Below are 20517 nucleotides of genomic sequence, written 5' to 3'. Positions count from 1 at the left end.
CACAACCCTTGCTAAATTCATTGATGTATAGTTTCTTGGACTGTCTTTAATATTTTTTGAAGAAACAAGATTTATTGCATTTTTCAATCTGCAAAAATTGTTTCTAGACAGATCTGGTTTAAATTTTGTCAGTAAATAACCTTTTCTCCATCCACGTTCCTCGCTAGCTGTTTAAAAGTATGTTTTCAAAACTGATTTTGATGAGGAAAAACAAAAATCACAAAAAGTGTGTACTTCATGCTGTTTCTTTTGATGTTGGTGGGGTTTTTTTTGTGTGCATGTGTATCTGCTGTTTTACTACATGTAGTAAAAGGGAACAAACCATTGCTGTCAATACAGAGTGACAAAAATCAAAAGATTTTGGTTGCTTTGCATTCATGGAAGCAGGGAGGAGCTTTGCAGGGTGCTCTAATCCTTAGCACGGTGGGATAGCTATCGAAAGCTGTTCCAAATGCATTCTTCCACTTACAGGGAGCCAAAATGCAATGTGTCATCCTGAGGGAAATCGACTTAGTGATAAATTTACACATCTGTGACCTCCAGTCTTGATTACCGTGACTCCCTGTGCCGTGAGGTTAAAACCCATGTAATGTTGCAGCTGATAAGCGAGGCAATACACTGCCAGCACATCATTTCGGTATTTCAGAAAAACCTGGCTGAAGTCCAACGTCATGGACTTGAGCTGCAGAACTTCAGTGGGTTAGGGTGAAGTATTTCAGACACGACATCTTCCTGTGTGGCAGCAGCTCCCTGTGACTGCTGCACTCATAAACAACGGGAAAGTTTTTTACATGATTAGAAAAATGGACAAAACTTGAAGAACAGTGAAAGCTAACTATGGGGCTACCTCCACAAGAGATTCAAATGACTGCAGTTCTCTCTCTCTCTCTCAGACACATGAACACACATGTATTTATACTATATTCATTACTATTGTAACTGGGCACCTTAAGACTAATACATGTAAATCCAAATGGGAGCGTTATACCTAGACCTAAATTTCTTCATCTCTCTAATACCAGTGATGATGTCACCAGAGATGTGGCCAATACCTCATTAGTTAAGTGGCACTGCAAACTTTGTACTAGAAGAAAAAAAATATTTTGCCTAGGTCTTAAATAAATATGGACTGCAGGACAAATCAAACAACCCCCTTGATAGCAGCATACCCCTCTTTGTAAGATTTCTTTGTAGATTTTATTTGATGGGCATAACATGCTGACTGTTAAGGCCTTAATAACAAAAGCTATTGATTATTTCCTGAAATTAGCTGAAAATAGGTACTGCAGCACCTATCTTTTAGGCGCTTCCTGGCAAATGAACCCCAGAGCAGTATTCCAGGTGGACTACTTAACAGTTCCACTTTTCATAGAGTAATTGAATATTCACTGAGCAAGACAGAAACCCAACCAGGAACAGACTCTGATGTGGCGAGTAAGGCTCTCCGTGTAAGAAGGGACCGGTAGGAGTCCAGCTACTGTTCCAGCAGCTTCTTTAATATTTTATATTGAGTTCCTTTAAGCGAGGTTTGGAACCCAAACTTTCTACCTCCAAAGGAAACTTCAATGGGAAACCTTCACGGTACCAACAGGGGAGGGCCCAGGGCAGTCACAGTATATGCCAGAAAAAAGGGATGAGGCAGGCTTTAACTTTCTCAGGGAAGAGGAAGCTGAATGTAGATTTTTCACAATCTAGCTAAGTGCTTCAACTGTCAAATTACTCTCTCTACTGTGGGAAAATAAGGGGGCACCAATTCCATCCCCAAGAATATCTTATGTAAGGCCAAAGTTGGCAGGCGCACTTAAAGAAAGCCTAGCAGTTTTATCCCTATGGAAGATCATCTATATTGAAGATTACAGTGACTGTTCAATAACAGCCCTATACAAACCGACAGTATGCAATCATTCTTGAGTATGCCCAGAAATATAATTTTAGGCTCAAAGGAAAAACAGACATGTGCAAATTTGGGTGTTCCTGGGGTTAAAGTAGCCATTGAGTGGCAGTTCAGTAATCTAAGTACTAGATGTAAATATCTTCACAACAAAGGGAGACCTTTTTGCATAAATTCTTCTGTGTATTTATTTACCACTGAGTGTCCTCAACATCCATGAAAATAATTAGGAATTGAAGAGTTTAGCACACCTCAGATCTAGCTCTTGAATCAGTAAATTACATTACATTGCATAAGAATAATGAGATTTTTATTTTCTGAAATTTTCTGGTACATACGCTATACTAACCAAAAATGATTCTAGGCAGAGAGAAGACAGTTATTAAAGGATTATGCCAGCAACATAACAGTAAGGAATGTTGTTATAGTTTATCAACAAAATCTCTTTAAATAATTTCCTATGAAGAAAGACTATTCTATTAATTCAAGCAACTAAATGTACACGCCATGTGATCCTTCGGTGAAAATGGTTGGGTATTCTATACGGCATTTCTTCATATGGTAAAGTGAGTAATTCTTAAAAGAGGCAAGCTTAATATATAAACACAGGACTACACAAATTTTTACATCATCCCAAACAGGCATTAAAGTATTGTAAATTAAAATGAGCAATCACTTTTTAATTAAACATAGTATTTATTTGTAAACTTAATCTGTTTTTTTTATCATAATCTTTAGCTATTCAGACATTTTCTCATTTTAATAAATGCTTGATTTTTTCTAATCAAGCAGAAAATAAAACTTGCTTGAAAAATAATTTTGCTATCCCATTAAAACAGTCCTACTCCAAGAACTCAGTCTTTCCCTTGTCTTGATGGAAGTTTAGATTGCAGTACGTCAGATACATTACATCTTATTCCGACGTAGTCCTTTTCCAGTCATCTTTCTGAAACCTGTGTTCTTGTCAGTTCTCAAAAGCTAAGCAATAATTTTGTTTGCACAGGACAGGAATAATTAATGCCTTCCTTTCCTGAATAGACTCTATCAAGAAATATTCTGAAATTTCTCTTTTATGGAAATCAAATAGAGCCTTTTGGAATGAAGGAGCAAGAACAGTCATGGGAGACTTGCTAACATTGAAGAGATTCTGGTTTCTTCTCTCTCATACTGCTCTTGTTCATAATGGTCAGCTATGCTTCTGCTAATTAATTATTTGCATCGCTTTGTTTTGTTTTTATGATCCTGATAAGCTTTTCCACTGACAGTCCTGAGAGGAAAAGGAAGAGGCAGAATAAGGGGGAAGAGCAGAATTTGTACGTCCTGTTCAGAGCCAGCTTCAAATGCATGTATGAAGGCTGCTGTCTTCGGGAACAAGAGAAACAATTCTTTTTCAGACAGTGACAAATTTGTAAACATGAAATTAAAAGCAGAAACCTATGGATTGGAGTCCATGGAATATTTTGCATATTTTAAGGTTTGAGATAAGCCTCTATCTAGGGTCAGAATTCTCAATGTTATTTTTTATTTTTTGCAATTTGTTCTAGATCTGGGTCTTGGGAAGGGGGAAATTGGTTGATTTAGAAGGATGACATGGTTTCAGCGTTGTCAGTATAATGGACCTCTTCCTTCTAACAGAATTCTTGCAGTTTCCCTAATCTCCACAGAAACCCAGTCCTTCACCAGAGTCCATCATTAAAGCTTGTCACAACCCCCACCAGTTTTCACGAGACTTTTTGCTTATTGTCCCAGGAAAGAGAACACCATCAAGATATGACTTGTGACCAGTGATATACTGGACCACAGAGGAGCAAACAGCAAGATGAAGCTACTATACAATGCACTTTATATTAGGAATGAGCTACGAACACGCTCCATGGAAGTCGATGTCAGCGGGAGAGGAGATCACTAAGCACCTGGTTTGCTGTATTAATCTCTTAGCAGGACCTCATCTTCTAAGCATTTTCTCTGCTGTCCCTCCAGAAATATCTCATAGGGCAAAATGTTTAACATTGCTGTCATTCAGATGGTCACCATGTATAAATGTCTTTATCATTTACTGGAAAGCAAACAATCAAAGCATTACTGAGAAGAATAAAAACTACGTAATGAGATGGTGGGATAGAGGGAAGTGGCTGTTTATAATGAAATACAGACTATCGTTCTTTTAAGTGCGTAAGTGACACTGACTACAACATCATCATCATCATCATCATTAAAAATTAGGAGAAATGCATTTGGGAATCATACATTAGTGTTACTTCAAGTTTTAATATAAATACCCATATGGAATTTTTAGGTGTACATGGGAAAAGTATGTAATTTACAGATTTGACATCACCCCTTCCTATCTATCAGATGCAAAGTTCTGTGCAGGGTGAAGTATTTCCAAAGAGCTGGAAGTGCTCAGGGAAACGAGCAGGTAGAAGCTTCAAAACAAGCAAAATGCAGTGCTTTTCTGCACAGCAGGAATTAAATTGTGAAAGAGATTGTCAGAAAATAGTGTGGTAGTCTGAATTATGAATAGGTTAAAGAACAGATTCATGAAGGTTAAATTTGTTGATGAATGCTGAACATAGATGCAACCTTGGGCTAAGAGTTCCCTACACTGGCCAGAGGCTGCTGAAATACAAGGCTGTCTATATCATGTTTCTTGTAATTTTTTTCTATGCATTTGCTAATGGCCATTGTCAGAGAGAGGTTATTTTGGTCTGATTTGATGTGATGCTTTTTGCATTTGTAAATATGCGAAGACTGAAACTTAACCAAATTCATGGGGCATGCACAAAATCTGGGCACAGTTTATGTCCCTGACTTAGTTTTTCACATCTTAAGAGAGCCCTGTGTCCATCTTCAGCCTTTGTGCTGGTTGTTCCCAGTGCAGGAGTCATCACAGATTCGACCCTGGGCACTTTCCTCCATGGGAATGTGAAACAGCCACTTTGGAGCATAACAAAGAAGGTGTCTTATACTTCAGCAGGGGAGGAATATAGAGTGACTGGAACAAGAAAGATAAGGTCTGCAAAAGGAAAATTTTAAAGAAACAGCAGGGGGAAAGGAAGGGGAAAGGAAGGAGAAATAGTGTTTAATGTTGCAAATCTGATGGTGCTAGCTCTGCCAGTCCTACGAGACAAGTCATTATTTTCAGCACGTCAGCATAAAGCCTGTGTATCAGCTCACCAATTGAACTGCCACACCCATGAGGGCACTGGTCGTTATTTATCAGATCACATCAGACCTGGATCAGAGGGCACCAAGTGGCACCAGAGGGCAGCAAGTGGCACCAGGGCTCCCACCGAGGGCACTTGCCAGCAGACATTTTAAGTTTTGAGCTGTATTACCGGTTCTGCTCAGTAAGACTACACCAGTGTGCCTGTGTTACTGGAGACAGTAAGGGAAGGTGATTACGCATTGCTTTCCAGTAGGACAAATACCAGTAATGGAGATCAGAAAAAAAATCTGAATCATTTTTGATGGATGTAAGTGAACTAATCTGGGCTATGTCCTCTGTAAAATACAGGGCAGCATGGGCTGCATTTCAGAAGATAAGGTTCTTTGCTTGATTCTGGTCTTGCTGGAAATAACAGTCCCCAGATCTGAGTTTCCTTTCACAACGTTGTCCATGTTACCCATTTCATTTTCTCTGTGTTCATATAATCCTTTACATGATGGGCCCCTATACTCTAGGGTTTATCATAAAGCAAATTAATAACTTGCACTATGCACATGTCAGCATATAATGAACTTTCATTTAAAGATTAAATATAATAATAGACAAAACATCCTAGAAAATAATTGGGAGGCAGACGGCAAATGACAAGAGTAAGGATTGCTTTAAAAAAATAAAATAGTCCTGACTGAAATCCCCATTACATGCTGTCATACTTTTTCATATGTAGCTTTTTTTTTTTGCGATAGCTTATCTTCCTCAGTGGTACTATTGAAGAGTGTGTCAATGAAATGTAAGAATGATTTCCATCGGCTGCCTATGCTGTCCTCTGTGCTGAATGCCCATCCCTCACCTGGTACTGTCTGTGTCACCACAATAGCTTATTTTTTGAGAGTGAGTAGTACATTATCTTTCTAGCGTCAAAGAGTAGTTTCTTTTTTTAATTGATTTTTTGCCCCCGAGGGACCCGATCCTTGCGCACATCGCTCTTTTGCAATAGTACCTAGACAACAGTAGTGTGACTGAGTAGACCTGAGAAACAAACTGCTGTTGAGACAGTTGCAAAAAATGCTTCTGCTTCACAAAACTGCACCTGAAAGTACCAGCACTATGTGACAAAGGACATTAAGAACATTTGCACAAATCTATCCATTCTGCAAATACACTCTGCAGAGCAGACTTCAAAAGAAGTTAGGTGCCTATCCTACAGTGGTAAAACTGGCTAGATACCTTTTTTCCACCACAGCTGTAAAGCACTGTCTCACCCCTTACAAATGGCCTGCTTCTTAAAAGAAAAATGGAACCCCAAGGAACTGCAATTAGTTACCATCAACGTGGGATAAATGTAAAAATGATGAATACTCACAGAGGAAATAAAGTGGAGGTAGAACTGATTGTTTTTAATTCTGGGCCAGGACAACAGTCTCCATTATCCAATATAGCCAGTAGTCTTATGAGTCGGCTTCACTCCAAATTCTGATTCGCTGCCGCTTTTAATGTTTGCTTTGTGATCGCAAACATTTTGTTTCAGGGTACATCAGATCCAGGGGTTTCTTTTACACACACAATTACTTAAGTACACAGTTCTAAAGAAAAACAAACCACAACTTCCCTTGAGGAATCTCTCCTTCCCAAAAAAATGACACAACAAATCTAGATTTGGAAACTTCGCTTAATTCAGATACCACCTGGCAGATAACAGTAGTAAATGCTGTATATTGCTGTCTATCCATTCTCTTTACAGCACTATATTACATTCAGATCATGGTGATTCTCAACTGTAAAACTAAGTACAGTACAAATTCCTTGATGTTCAAAAGTGCTAAGGACTGCTGTTTTCTCTTAAGTCAGTGGGAACTGCAGACACTTGGCATTCCCGACAAGGAAGTAAAAATACAAATTAGGCTCTTGACAATAAACAGTACCTTCTGCCCCCTTCCCAGTGTCCTTGAACTTTGCACTAAAACTTGTTTTGCATGTAAAAAGAGCTCAGACAGATGCTTTTATTGTTCAGTGTCTACATGTTCTTTTATTCAATAAATGGATCTCCTCTTCCATCAGATATTTTGGAAAAAGAAGGCTATTTTTCCATGTTGAATGTGTATGACCTGAAGTATCACAGGTATATTCCATCCACAAGTCTGTTTAACAAACATTCATATAAGTAAGTACCACTTTACCTTAACACTCTTTGTGGATACACTGAGATGCATTACCTGTAAAGTGGACTTATAAAGTCAGTAAGGAAACAAGACAAATCGAGTTTTCTCTGTAACATGAAATCTTGACGACCCATCCTTTAGTCCTTACTCCGTCAACTTCCACTCCGAAGGCAAAGGTAGAGAAAAGTTTGCAAAACACAACTGTGCCTGTAGAGGTTGAAATTATTGTGGTCCAAACTAGATTGACAACACAATGGCTAGTACTTTAAAAGAAGATGCACGAGGCTAACTAAAAGGAGACTCCAGCTCAGTCACCTGATCCAGTATACAGAAGTTACAGATCTGGACTTACTATTTCTAGCAACAGGAACTTGGATTTATGGACACAACGATAATCAACACTAAAGAAAAATCAATTAGGTGTCTCTGTTTAAAGAGAACTAATAATCTGAGTATGTATGAAAAAAAGGAAAACTGCATTCACTTTGACAAAACAACTTCTCAATTTTCCTTCTAATGTGATATGACTCATCTCAAATCCATTGCAAAGCAGTAAACAAACTACACCAACTCAGTAGCCGTCATCTGCCAGGAACATTTTAAAAAGAAAACCATTACTGAGCTACTTTTCTTGTCTTTTACACAGAGAAACTTATTTTCCCAGCAGAAACAGCACTTCACGTTATCTTCTTTTCTTTTACCACGTTTCCCTCACTGTTAATAGCAACCTAAGAAATACCTCTTTAAGCCAGCAATCTATTTCTTAAGAGTTAAATTAAAGTAGTTTGGACTAGTTTTAGGTATTTTCAAAACAATCCATTTCACTTAAATCAAAACAGGGAAGTTCAATTTGATTAGTAATAACATCATATACGGGAAGTATCTTGGATAGTAATTTAAATATGTAGACAACAGCCTTTTGACTTCATTTCTTGTTCATTGAACTAATTTTATAATTGGAACTGTAACAAAAATAAAATTATTAGTTCATCTTTGCTCTATAATTCTTCTGTAATCTAATTTCCTCAGAATAGCTGCAAGATAAAATATTGTCATGAAGATCAAAATGACAACTATCAGCTGGCCTCTCCACTCTTCGTTATCTATTATTGTTTTTACGACTACTATTTATTATTATCATGTGGTTAATAAATGAAATCTAAATCACTCAGTAATGCATGTGAAGTCAGCTTTTCTGATGGTGTCAATCAACAGAGATCCATGAAGAGGGTTTCATGATGTTACACTTTTTGCAATAGTTCTTGTTTGCAGATTTTAAAATCTTTTGGGTCAGGTCCCTCACTGTGTTAAATGATACTAAACTGAAAAAAGAGAGCAACTTCAGTTTCCAAAAATTATTCCCTGATTCATTGCTTTAAAATTACTTTGGAGCTTCTCAAGAGTTGACAGGAAAAATCTAAATTGTCATGGCAACATGAGTTGAAGAAACCCTTCTTTGCTTTTGGCACAGATCATCTCCATGCTATGAGTCTGTTTACTAAATGTTGCTAAAGAAAGCAATTAAAGGTTAATCTCTCCTCAGAACCAAATAAATTATATAACTAGTGAAAGTCAGTGGAGTGAGATACGCTTCAGATAGGTCAAAAAATTTGAGGCACCATATATTTTCAATGTAAACGGCGTTTCTCCAATTATTTACATAGCATTTAATAATAACTAAGAGTTTGAATTCTCTTTATTATTATTAGATTTGTTCCAGCGTCCTTGCTTTAGTGCAAGTTCTCTGCGTGATATGTGGCTATAATAAAGGCTAGATTCAAAGTCCATTAAGGTTAATGAGATTTCTTTTTTTCCCCTATGAGTTCCCCAGCCTTTGGATCAGGTCCTACCTGGTCAGAATTTGACACAGAGGAACCCAAACTATTCAGCTGACTGCTGGAGTTTATGTCCAACATACCTATTTCTGCATAGCAGAATGCTTTTTCTCTGCGAACTAGCAGATCTGTTTGAAGTTAACTACATTATGTACCTGGAAAAAGGAAGGGAAAATTTCAGTATTTGCAACTGTATTAATTAAATACCACGATAAAGCCTCCTGTATATAGGTTTCATGAGAAAGCAAGATTGAAATGGCTGAGTATAGCTCGCAATCAAAATGCTACTACTGCTGCCACTGTTGACTTCATAAAATCTATTAGCGATACATTCTTCAGTGTTAGAGACACTGCAAACAATGGGTCAAAGTGTGCACTGGGGATATTTACGTGCTAAGATAAAGACAATCAATTTAATTTCTCAAGAGAGATGTCTACAAATGCGGAGGGGCACTGATTGTGATATTAGCAGTTGCTTGATCGTACTGAGGTTCTAAAAGTGAATTATAAAACAGCTTTTCCCCCAAAAAAAAATGCTTGGTATGACTCAATCTATGTATTATAAGAAACATCAGCGGGATACCAATAGAGAATCTGGCTGCTGGGGCAAAGCTAAAATAGTGTTCTTAGTCACTTGGAAGCAGTCAGATTCTGCATTGATATCCCACAGACATTAGTGAAAGCAGTGTGATTTGTCATGACCATTTGTTTCACAACCACAAGCATACAAAATTAGTCTAAAAACAAGTTAAACACTTTGCTGGGTTTTTTTCTTTTATCAAAATGGCCTTTTCAAAAACTTCACTGTTGTGTAAGAAGCATTGCTCATTCTTTCCTTTTTTCTTATCTTCACAGTTACCTGTGGTTTTTTCCTAAGGTTCAGGGCACGGCAGGTTCCACAAGCTCACATGTATTCCTGCGATATCTAGCCACTTGCTTCCCAACATCAGCTGCTTCCTGACAAAAATCACTTCCCTGTTCCTTGCACCTCCAGCTGTGTCGCACACTGGCAGTGTGATGTGGGTCCCAGCTGAACCCGTGTTATATGCACCATGAATTCAGACTGAACCCCGATGCGCTCATACAAGGCAGATTCTAGCTAAAGCATGATGCCCAAAGCCAAGCCTAAGCTCTCATTCATATATTCTGGATAAACTAAGCAAAGTGAGCCAGGCTCCCCCATCCATTTCATCAGGAGGCATTGCGAGCACAGATAAGGTGCCTTAAATCCAAGCTACAGCTGAGCCAGTATTTAAACAAGAAAATATCCTGGTTGTGGTCCCCAGTGTGTTTAGGCCCACCCTGGCACCCAAGCTTCAAACACAGGGCAAGGCTGGCTGCACTTTTGTTCCCAGTGCACTGCATGTTGCTGATGTTTCAGTACCGGTGTAAGCAAAACACAAGTTTGAATATTTGTGTTTTCTTGCACTTTGTATGTGAACACGATATGGCGAGTAATACAGGTCAAAGGAAGCAAACAATGATTTATGAAGTATAATGTCATGGCTACATTTGATCTGCAAATTGTAGGACAAGAAAAAGATATATCCCTAGCCCCAGATTTGCCCTCTGCCAAATGTCAAGGGTTTGCTGCAAACAACAGAATTGTAAGAACATTTCAATACAGAAAACTCCAATATAGGTTTAGAAATGGCTCTCTAATAAAAAAGACATGGAAAACTTTCAGACAAGAAATAAGAAAAACTTCCTGTTTGGCAAAATTGCATGAAAAAGTCATTGCCTTGAAATTGAGAATACGGCATGAAGCAAGTGCTGCAAACTGTAATTTTAAAATGCTGACCATACTTTCTGCAAGTTTGCAAAACGAACACTGGCACACAAAGTTTTATCCATTATTATTTATTCAGCTCTGTCTCAGCTGCAGTGCTGCAAACGTTTCTTTTGGAAAGCCACCGTACAACAGAGACATGAATACAGAACACGATCCTGTACTTCAGTATCCATGGGATACTGTAGGAGAGACATAAAACATCCAAAGACTAAAATGATACGAGGTTTGTCTCTATATCGTCCTTCATTATTTCTTTAAGGAACAAGCGAAGGCAAAAAAAGAGGAAGCAAAGTAGAAGTCAGATAAAACCTTGCTTGGAGGTATCAGAGGTACTGTTTAAAAACATACGACATCCATAAACATGTAAATCTTTTAATATTACCAAGATTGATTGCTCTGATTCATCCAGTTTCCTTTTTTCAGTTTTACACTGATGTAAACATTGTCAGAAGTTCTCAGTCACGAGAGCTCACACTAAACACTGTTGGGCTCCACTATCCAGCTGCAGTATCTACTGTGTCTGCCTTATTCGGAGCAGCAACTTTTTCAAAATGGGCCAATCCAGCTACTGCTGAAATCAACAGAAATTTCAGTTTCCACTGCAGCAGAATAAGGCCCTCACAACTATCCGAAGTTACCTTTTTTACTTGACGGTGATGACTCAAAAAATGAAGTTGAAAGAGGTGGAATCACTATTTCAGAATATGCATGAATGTATTGTTAAAATGCACAATTTAATAATTATAAAGCTGTAACAAACTGTGATTAATTTTTATGCTGGAAATTAAAGCATTACTATAATCGCAATAAATTGTGATTTTTTTTTGCTTATCTTTTGCTAAAAGCAAATCATTGATGATATTCTGATTAATCAAGAGGAATTCTGGTTAATCATCAGCAACATTACAGTGATTAAATCTTGCTCTGCCCTTTTAACTGAATGTGCCCTCCAGGTAAAAATGGCAAGAAACTTTTTTTTTTGAGTAAGAGATGCAGAAAAAAAGTGATCTCCAAGCAAGTAAGACGTGTTATTGGCAATAAGATGCAGTATTACTCTTGCAAGAGTTTTCAGTGCATGCGTGCCTCCATTTACCCTTCAATTACTAAATGCAGGCAATTGATAAACGTTGCCTTTGTGTGGCAATGTAACACTAGCAATAATCCAAGTAATTTGTTTAAGCAGTTATTCCATTGAGAAATGCTTACAACAAATACAGTGTAGATTTTTCTTAAGTGCAATAGAAATGTCACATAGTTGACTGAAGTCTTTCATCCAGCCAGAACAAAGAGGTGTGAGGACAAAGTAGGATCTCACAGTTTTCCTCAGACATTAGTGGCATTTTTCTTTATTTCAAAAGTTACTGGTTAATAAAAATGGTTTCAAGCAAATCCAATTGACGTAGAAAATAAAACATGTAAGTAAAAGAAAGTGATTCATACACATTAGGAGAATTTCCATATGATTCTCATTCTTTGTTCACTGCAGAAAATGGAAGAACATCCAATTTAGCTCAGTCTGATCTGGCTAATTTTGCAGCCATATGGAGAACTAGAGGCCAGATTCTTATTCGATGACCCTGATTTAAATCCAGCTGTATTCTCGAGTTTTATTAGCGATCATGTCTCACACTTCTGCTACCGCTTCGGCGGATTGTGCAGTGAAACCAGCAACTCCCCTTTCCACACCGCATCCCTCTGCTGGTTACAGGCAGCCCGGCACTACACTGCAAGACTTGTGCTTACACTTCAAGCTGTTTGCTAGCAAAATAATGTCATCATGGTCAAAGAGATGTGGCAGTTCAATACAGATCTGAGCAAAATCAAATTACATCTTATCATTAAATTCATTGAAGGTTTTATACAGTCGCACTACTGAGCAGTTACTTCTCCGAAGAAAGGTTACGAGAGGAAGTTTAATGTGACAGTGTACAGACGACATGTCTTGAAAAAGTTAGTATCGGTGGTCCCTAAGGCTCTTCAGCCTTTCTAGAGAGCACGGTAAATCTTGAATGCATTGGTTTCTGTTTAAAATATTTACAGTTTCAGATTGTTCCTGATTTGCTGGGGCCAAAGTTTTCAAGAATGTAAATGGTATTGAGGCCAAAGTCCCATAGATGTCTTTTAAAAACTTACATATATTAATGCATATGTAATACTACCATATAACAACAATAAGATGAAGAGCTAGATTCCATGTTTGTATAGAAAAAACAGTCTGCTGGGGAAAAAACATGACAACTGCCCCCCACCCCCCCAAACCCACACCTGATCAAAATCATACATGTCTGCACAAAGGGACACGGGAGTGACAGTCAGTAAAATAAACAGAAAACAAACCACAGAATTGTTCCTATGTACAGATCACAGATGGCGCTGGGTGCCTTAACAGATTTCAACACATCCTGAAGTTCATGTGAGCTCCTGCCTGCATGTGCTTGTGTACCACCCCCGGCACTGCACACCAGTATCCTGTTCCCACACATGCCAGAGAAACCAACAACCTTGTACTGGCCAACGGTGCAAATTCAAATCTCATCTGTGGGTTCAAAGGTCTAAAATTAGTGTTTGGGGAAATATTTGTTGAACTGATTTGCTGTCCACTACATTATATTCAAATTGACCATACTTCCTATTCCTACACAGTTAAGGACATCATATAAATATCTTGATGGAAAACTGGGAAAGATACAGATCTTATGAAAAAGTAAATGCATTTTTACATTAAAATATTATGTGGTCAGAGCTGGCTGTTCTCTTTCCTGTCTTTCTATAGCCAATTCCTCACTGGGCTGGGGGATGGGGAATGCATCCATCGAATACTTGGGTTTGCAGCTGGGTATTTAACACCTAGCTCTGGTGTTCTTTTAAAAAAATCCTTTTTTTTCAGCTCATTTTCTGTAGAATTGCTTCAGTCTTCTCTGGAAGAGGATGGAGCCTCTCTAGAGAGACCAGCTTCACAGTTTGAGAAACACTGCTTTGGAGAGAGAGAGAAAATACACGACTTCAAAAGAGACAAACACTCTCAGTCCAACTGGAGTAGGCCTTAAACATAGTGGTAACTTTTTGTGATGTAGTCATAGCAATTATTTTGACAAAGTGATAGCAGCAAACAGAGAGCACATAAAATGTTTTGGGTTTTATTTCTTTTTTTTTTTTTTTAAACAAAATCCTAAACTGTAGATGTGGGAGTCATTTCACTGTCTGGATTTAATTTAAGAACAGAAATGTTTTCCCTTTACTATTTCCATTAATCTGAATGATACCTCTGTGCATAAGCCTGCTAATGCCCATTTTGTTTGAGGCAATTAGGTGGCGATGAAGGTGTTGCATTTGGTTATCTGAACAAGTCCAGGAAACGATCCTGAAAACATGTACCAGGACAATTGTCAGTATTAAGCAATATGTATTTCTACACTGAAAATAGCCTGTCCACAGACCTTAGGTTGCAGCAGAAAGGTACTTCTTTTATCTCGAATTTTAGTCTGAGTTCAGTCTAAATCTAGCATTTGTTCCCTAGCAGTATGAATTTTTACAGAAATGATACTGATGTGTTTTGTGTTTCAAGTAAATCAATAGTTCTTTATGTTTGCTTTTGGTAGGATATAACCAATCCGAATTTGCAAATGGCTCTATAAAGAAGCCCACCTTAACATGCAGAGCTGAACACCCTGCTGCCTGTCTTCTTGAAGCATAACTGCTATGATAGGGTAGTCCTGGGAAAGTGGTTCCTTTAAATGACTCCATACTAACTTCTCTTGATGCTTAAATCATAATGGACAGGGAAGAATCCCCCAATGTATTCCAAAATACTCAGATGCGTCAGTCAGACAAAAGGAGTAGGAAGAAATGTATAGAACTGCACCTCAAGTCTACCACAATGAATGATGACGTATGTTCATTTTCGTCCTTTCTTGCCCCTTTAGAAAGTTACAGAAAATCGCACAGCAACAAAGGGATTACATTGCATTTCATGACGAGGAACAATGTGGAAAGCAGCCCACCTCTCATCGTACCAAAAGATAAGGGAATGCCTGTGGCGACACCTCCAGAAATTCAGCGCTTTTTTTTTCTCTCATAAAATGCCCAAAGCAACCAAAACCCGGGTGAATTCCTATTCACAGGGACTACCAAATGATTCGACTACCAAGGGGCTGCCGAAACAAAGAGTTCTGGGCATCTATTAATTAAAATTTTATGTCCTCACGAAAGCCTAGGCTCTTCATGTTACCGAGGAAGGAGTTCTTTCACTCTCTAAACTATAAATGTAATTTCAGCCTGAGGATTACATTTGACTAAATATAGATACCTGTGCTCGACTGCCTGGGAAGGTAAATGGGAAAGAATTATGTCAAATGTCCCCGCTGGTTCCCCTTCTACCTGTTGTTTGACTTCAATATTGAGTCAGTTTGTAGCCTTTAAGTAGGTGTGTTGCTGCTCCACATTAAGCGGAGTACAATTACATTCTGCAGAGCAGCATCGGAGGCAGTGCCCAAGCGTCGCTGGCGGAGCCTTGCGTGTAAGCAAAACACGTCGGATCTCCGCTCAACAACCACGATCCAGCCTCTAGCTTTTCACATGTGCTGTCAGCCATGAAAAGAAAACACTTAAATGTCAAACGACAGAACCAGCTACTGAGTATTTAACAGACGAGCGGCGGGTGTCGGCCCGCCCCGGGAGCCGGGACGGCCGGGCCCCGTGAGCGGCGGCCGGGGGCGGCTCCTCCCGCCTGCGGGGCCAGGGGCGGCTGCCGAGCCCCGCTCGGGCCGGGGGACCGCGGCACCGGGTGGAAGTTCGGGCAGGGCGGCCCCGCCGAGAAGTCCCCGCGCAGCCCCGTCCCCCGCAGCCGCCCGCTCCGCGCCCGGCAGACCCCTTCCTTCCCCGCGGAGACGGCGCGGCCGGGGGCAGCCGGATCCCGGCCGAGCGGCGGGGCCACCGGGCTGGCGCGGAGCCCAAGAAGCCGGACCGGGCAGAGCTCCCGCCCGGCTGCGGGCAGACCGGGCAGAGCGGCCTTCCCCCGCCTCCCTCTCCCTGCGGATCGCGCCCGGGGGTGCCGGGGGGTGCCGACACCCTGCAGTGCCGCCCGGGCGGACCAGGGAGCCCGGCCGCGGGCACCCGCCGGGCGGGGAAGGCTCCAGCCTCGCCCGCCAGCCCGGGCCGCGGTCGGCTCGCCCTGCTCTCCCACCTCCCCCCCAGCCACCCCCGCACCGAAAAAAAAAAGCGGTGAGAAAAATAAAATGGTGGGAACGATGTACAGCGCCTTGGAGGGGTGAGGGGAACCGTGCTCCCGGGGGCAGGCAGCAACAGCCGGGAGCGGGGAGGGAGAAAGCAGAGGCTGTAACGGGGACAGGTGCTCAGCTGCCAGCAGCCTCCCTCCCTCCCACCTCTCTCCCAGCACGAAAAAGCGCAGGGCTGATGAGAGGCGAAGTGCATAACGGGGAAGTTGTTGTCTCCAGCGATGGGGCTGAGGCCAGCGCCGAAGTTGTGTAACCCAGTTCTCCACCGTCACCCCCCTCGTCTCTCCTCCCTCCCCCCCCCTCCACTGATTTTAAGGAGAAACCCAGCGGGGGTGGGAGACGCTCCCCACCGCACACCGAGCAGAGAGCAGCCCTCCTCCCTCGGGCACGGGCAGGCAGCCGGCGGAGGGGAACCCTGGCCCCGCGTCCTCTCCTCCTGGGGAGCGGAGCCGGCCGAAGGCAGGCGGGGGCCGCTCTCCGCGGCCACCCACTCCGCGCCACCCTCCCCAGCCCGAGCACGGCAGAAGTCGGGGAGGCGGGAGGAGGGGAGAGCCAAACTTGCCAGCCCGGGGACCGTCCCTCGCCCGGCACCGAGTGCCGCTCGTTCGTGCGGGCGCGGAGAGCCAAGTGTTCCCAAACTCCGGCGCTGCCCAGGCGGCCGGGTGCCCGCGGCCCCGCTCCCGGCGCCGCAGCGGCCGCTGCCCAGCGCTCGGGGCTGGTTCCTCCCGGGTCGGGAGTCGGGGATGCGGGGGGAGTGAACGGCCGGGAACCGAGTCCTCGGGGAAACACCGGCGGAGCCGGCGGGGAGAAGGCATAGCGGGCTGGGGGAGGCTGCCGCTTCCCGGCGCGGAGCCGGAGCGGGGGAGAGAGCTCAGCCGAGCGGCTGGGGTGGGGGGGGAGTCGGTGCCACAACCACAGCCTGCGCGAATCCAGTGCGAGAAACCCGAATCTTACCCTGAGCCGCAGTGAGGAGCCCCGCGCAGAAAACCAGCAGAGACTTGAATTTCCTCCACGCAGTCATGTCCGCGGTTACTCCACGCACACACACACTCACGCAAAACCCCCGGCGGCTCTTCGCGGCTGCGACCGCGTCCTCGGAGCGGCGGCGGGGCCGGGGACAGCGCCGAGCGGCCGCCGCCGGGCGCGGGGAGGCGGGGAGGAGCCGGCCGGGTCCCGAGCGCCGCGCGGCGCCCGACGCCTCCTGCAGGACTGCGCGGGCGGCTCGCGCCGCGCTCCTCATAGCGCCGGCCCCGCGCCGCTCAGCGCCCGCGGAGCCCCGGCGCCGCCGGCCCGCCGCCCGCCCAGGGGAGGGACGGGAGGGAGCGGAGAGAGGCACGCCCGGCGCCGCGGGCAGCGCCGCATCCACGGCCGCCGGCGGGAGAGGGAGAGAAGCGGGGAGTGCGAGGAAGAGGAGGAGGAGGAGGAGGAGGAGGGGAGACGGAGGGAGGGATCGCGGTGAGAGCAGCGCGGCGGAGCGGCTGCCAGCCACACGAGAAGCCGCCGCCGCCGGACTCAACCATCACTTCCCAGGGAGAGGGGAAGGGGCCGGCGCTACGCAGCCGGCGCACGCCAAGCCCGCAGCCGCCCCGCTCCGACGGCCGGCCCCCGCACGGCCCCCCCCGGGGCGGCCGCGGCCTCCCCCCCTCCCCTGCCCCGGCCACCGCCCCCTAGAGCGCCCGGGGGGAGCAGGCTTCCCCCCGGCCCGGTGCCGTCTGGGGCGGGGAAGGGTGGCAGCTCCAGGGCTACACCTGCTCGGAGGGGTCCCGCCGCACGGCCCCGGCGCCCCATGCCCTGGCTCTGCCCGCAGGCCGGCCGCCGGCTCCGCCACCCACGCGTGGGGTGGGAATCCCTGGCCCTAGGTGAAGCTTCCCGCTGCTTCGGCCCCCGCTCGGGAGGGAGGAAGGCGTTCAGGTCCGAGATGTGCCCTGCTCGCTCCTTCTGTGCTGCCCATCAGAACAAGCTGCCGTTCCTGGGGGGAAGGAGAGGAGCCAGCTTCCCCTTGAGGAACGCTGCTTTGTCTTTAGGCTGCCGTTCCCAAGTGCTCCCGCTGCCAACAGGAATTCCTGCCATTAACCATCCTTTCCAAAACAACACAAAAAAATCCAAATCAGGCATGGCAGTAGGAAGGCAGAGGCCCCACCACCACCCCCCCCGGAGCCAGCAGCGTTGGTTCCCTGAGCCCAAGGGAAAGGAGATGGTGACCCAGGGCTGGCCTGTTGCAGGTCCCCACGTTCCCGCCGCTCCAGCAAGCGATACCCTTTGCCAGCAAGGGTTTCTGCGTCAGGCCTACCTGCAAACAGGATGGCAAAAGAGCTCCCAAACCCGACTTTCAATCCAGAAAGGATTGTACAGATTACCACCACTGCACACTGGGCCTGGCGCCGTCATTAATGCTTGCCCGTATCCGTAATTAAAACACAAAGGCTTACAGGAAGGAAAGACAGAGATGCGAACACCTTTGGAAAGGTAGTTTCAAGGTTGTAATTACTCATTTATGATGAGTTTTCTTTCCTGGTGAAATATGCAAAGTTGTTTTCTCATTGTAAGTTGCAAGAAGGTGGTGAATGGGCGCTGAACGAGGGAGGCTGACTTTGTAATAAGCTTGTATTTATGTGTAAACGTTGCGGTTCTCAAAAAAAAAAAAAAAATATATTTTTAGGGACAGGCAAGCTGCCGAGAAAGACGTGGCATTGCTGCCATCTCGTGGCAAGCCTTCCCTCCCTGCCTCCCCCTGCCCTGCCTTTCCCCACCGCCCTTCCCCGTAATTCCCGGCCCCGCCGCGCCCCGCAGCCGGGCCCGAACCCTGCCAGAGGAGGGATCCAGTCTTTGTATCCATCCGTGTTTTAAAAAACACGCCTCGGGGGCTCGTTTTCGCGTTCGTGAAAACGAAATGATGTTCATACTTGTTAGTACCAGACATCATGTAGCCAAAATGCTGCGCGGAATTCCCCAGCTCCTCGTGTACATCCTTCCACTTACCTACTCCCTGTCGGCGGACTGGGGGGGGATTCGCTAACCATTGTGAGAAAGGCAGAAACGGTCGCTAAGCTGAAGATGAGACTCTTGCTTTCTGGCCCGCAGTAGTCTGAAGCTTGGATTTCTGAAAGATGGTATTTTTGCATTGCATCTGACCCAAGAGATTACAGTGGGTTTTACTTTTGCTTCCTATTGAGTTGGAATAGTTAGAAAGTCATAAATAAACTCCATTTATGGCTGTCTGGGTCTAATTGAAAAAAGTAACAAGTGTATCTTGTTTTGCTGTGCTGTTTAAGTAAGAACTCTTGATTTGACAAGTTGCTGTTTAACTGGGCTCGCAGCAGATTTCGCAGAAGCTCCAGTATGAGATAAAATGTGCTTTCTTGGTCTTAACTCGCCCTGGTTAGATTTACTGTTTTCTGAGGGCTGCCATTCTTCTGAGGATTTTCTGGGCTTTACTGAGCTTTTGGGACGTGGTTCCTTCTCTGATGAGTTAAACAAGTGGTAATTTCTTCCCCTCGTAGCACCTAGGTACAGCCAAATAGCTGGGCACTGTAATCACCATCACTGCTAAAGATGCCTTCTCTCCTTTCTTACATCCTATGACAATAAACCGTATGCATACACATTGCTGGCCTTCAGCACATTATCAGTCTTCACCGGAGTTCGTGTCTTACCGAGGTAAATGGGTCATCACAGACACACACACACTACCACCACCACCCCCCACCCCCAGCTAACATTTCAGGCTCTCTGCAGACTCAGGTAGCTGTCACAGCGACTTTTACAAGCCCTGTGTGACTCAGAGGTTTTGCCAAACCCGAAAGAGCCAGAAGGTGACTGTGGAACCAAAGCTTGGCATTCCAGGAGGCATCTCCACCAACCTGACTTGAGCTGCGCATGGAACTGCTGTACCTAAACACTGTAATTACAGAAGATGATCTAACCTAATGACTGTAATCTCTCTATTGTATTTTAACTACCTAATGTAGTACCATAAAATCCCCGAAGTTATGATTTTGAACAGAGGCAATATTTCTCTCTGTTCCCTATAGACGGTATGGGGGAGTGTATATGTCAAGACTGTTTGTACTGATCGGAGCGATTTAAAGGTAACTTGACAGGGATTTATTTTTAATTGAGAGCTTGTCCTTTTGCTTCCCTATACCATATAAAAAAAAAGGTCTGAAAGGCTAGATTTCCCCTTTCCATTTCATTTTTCTGCTTGTTGCGTTAGGAATTTTGAATCCGCGTTTCTCTGTTGTTGCTTTCTGGGAGAAAGAATCATCTTTCTATAAGGTGCAGGAATATTTGTGTGTATCTAAGCAAAACTACTGATTCAGAACATAGCTAAAAATGTACTACGTACTCATTAAAAAGGGATGCTTGGGGGACCCCATAACCACAATTTGTACTTGCCAGTGGAGACAGAAGGCAGTAGCTTTCTGCCAGGAGGTTATT

At 44.0% G+C, this 20517-nt stretch overlaps 1 protein-coding gene across 1 annotated transcript in view; it reads right to left on the bottom strand.

Moving 5' to 3' along the window:
- The window catches only part of CSMD1 (CUB and Sushi multiple domains 1), a 1295699-nt gene extending 1278483 nt beyond the window's left edge, over positions 1-17216 (bottom strand). Inside the window, exon 1 of the mRNA XM_075445037.1 lies at positions 17035-17216. Within this exon, the coding sequence (XP_075301152.1) occupies positions 17035-17101 (67 nt within the window). The 5' untranslated portion in view covers positions 17102-17216. The remainder of the gene's footprint in view (positions 1-17034) is intronic.
- Between the last annotated feature and the right edge of the window lie 3301 nt (positions 17217-20517).

The sequence above is a fragment of the Opisthocomus hoazin genome, chromosome 2, assembly GCF_030867145.1.
Source record: "Opisthocomus hoazin isolate bOpiHoa1 chromosome 2, bOpiHoa1.hap1, whole genome shotgun sequence".
In the NCBI taxonomy this organism is placed as follows: Eukaryota; Metazoa; Chordata; class Aves; order Opisthocomiformes; family Opisthocomidae; genus Opisthocomus; species Opisthocomus hoazin.
This window is presented reverse-complemented; position numbering and strand designations above follow the sequence as displayed.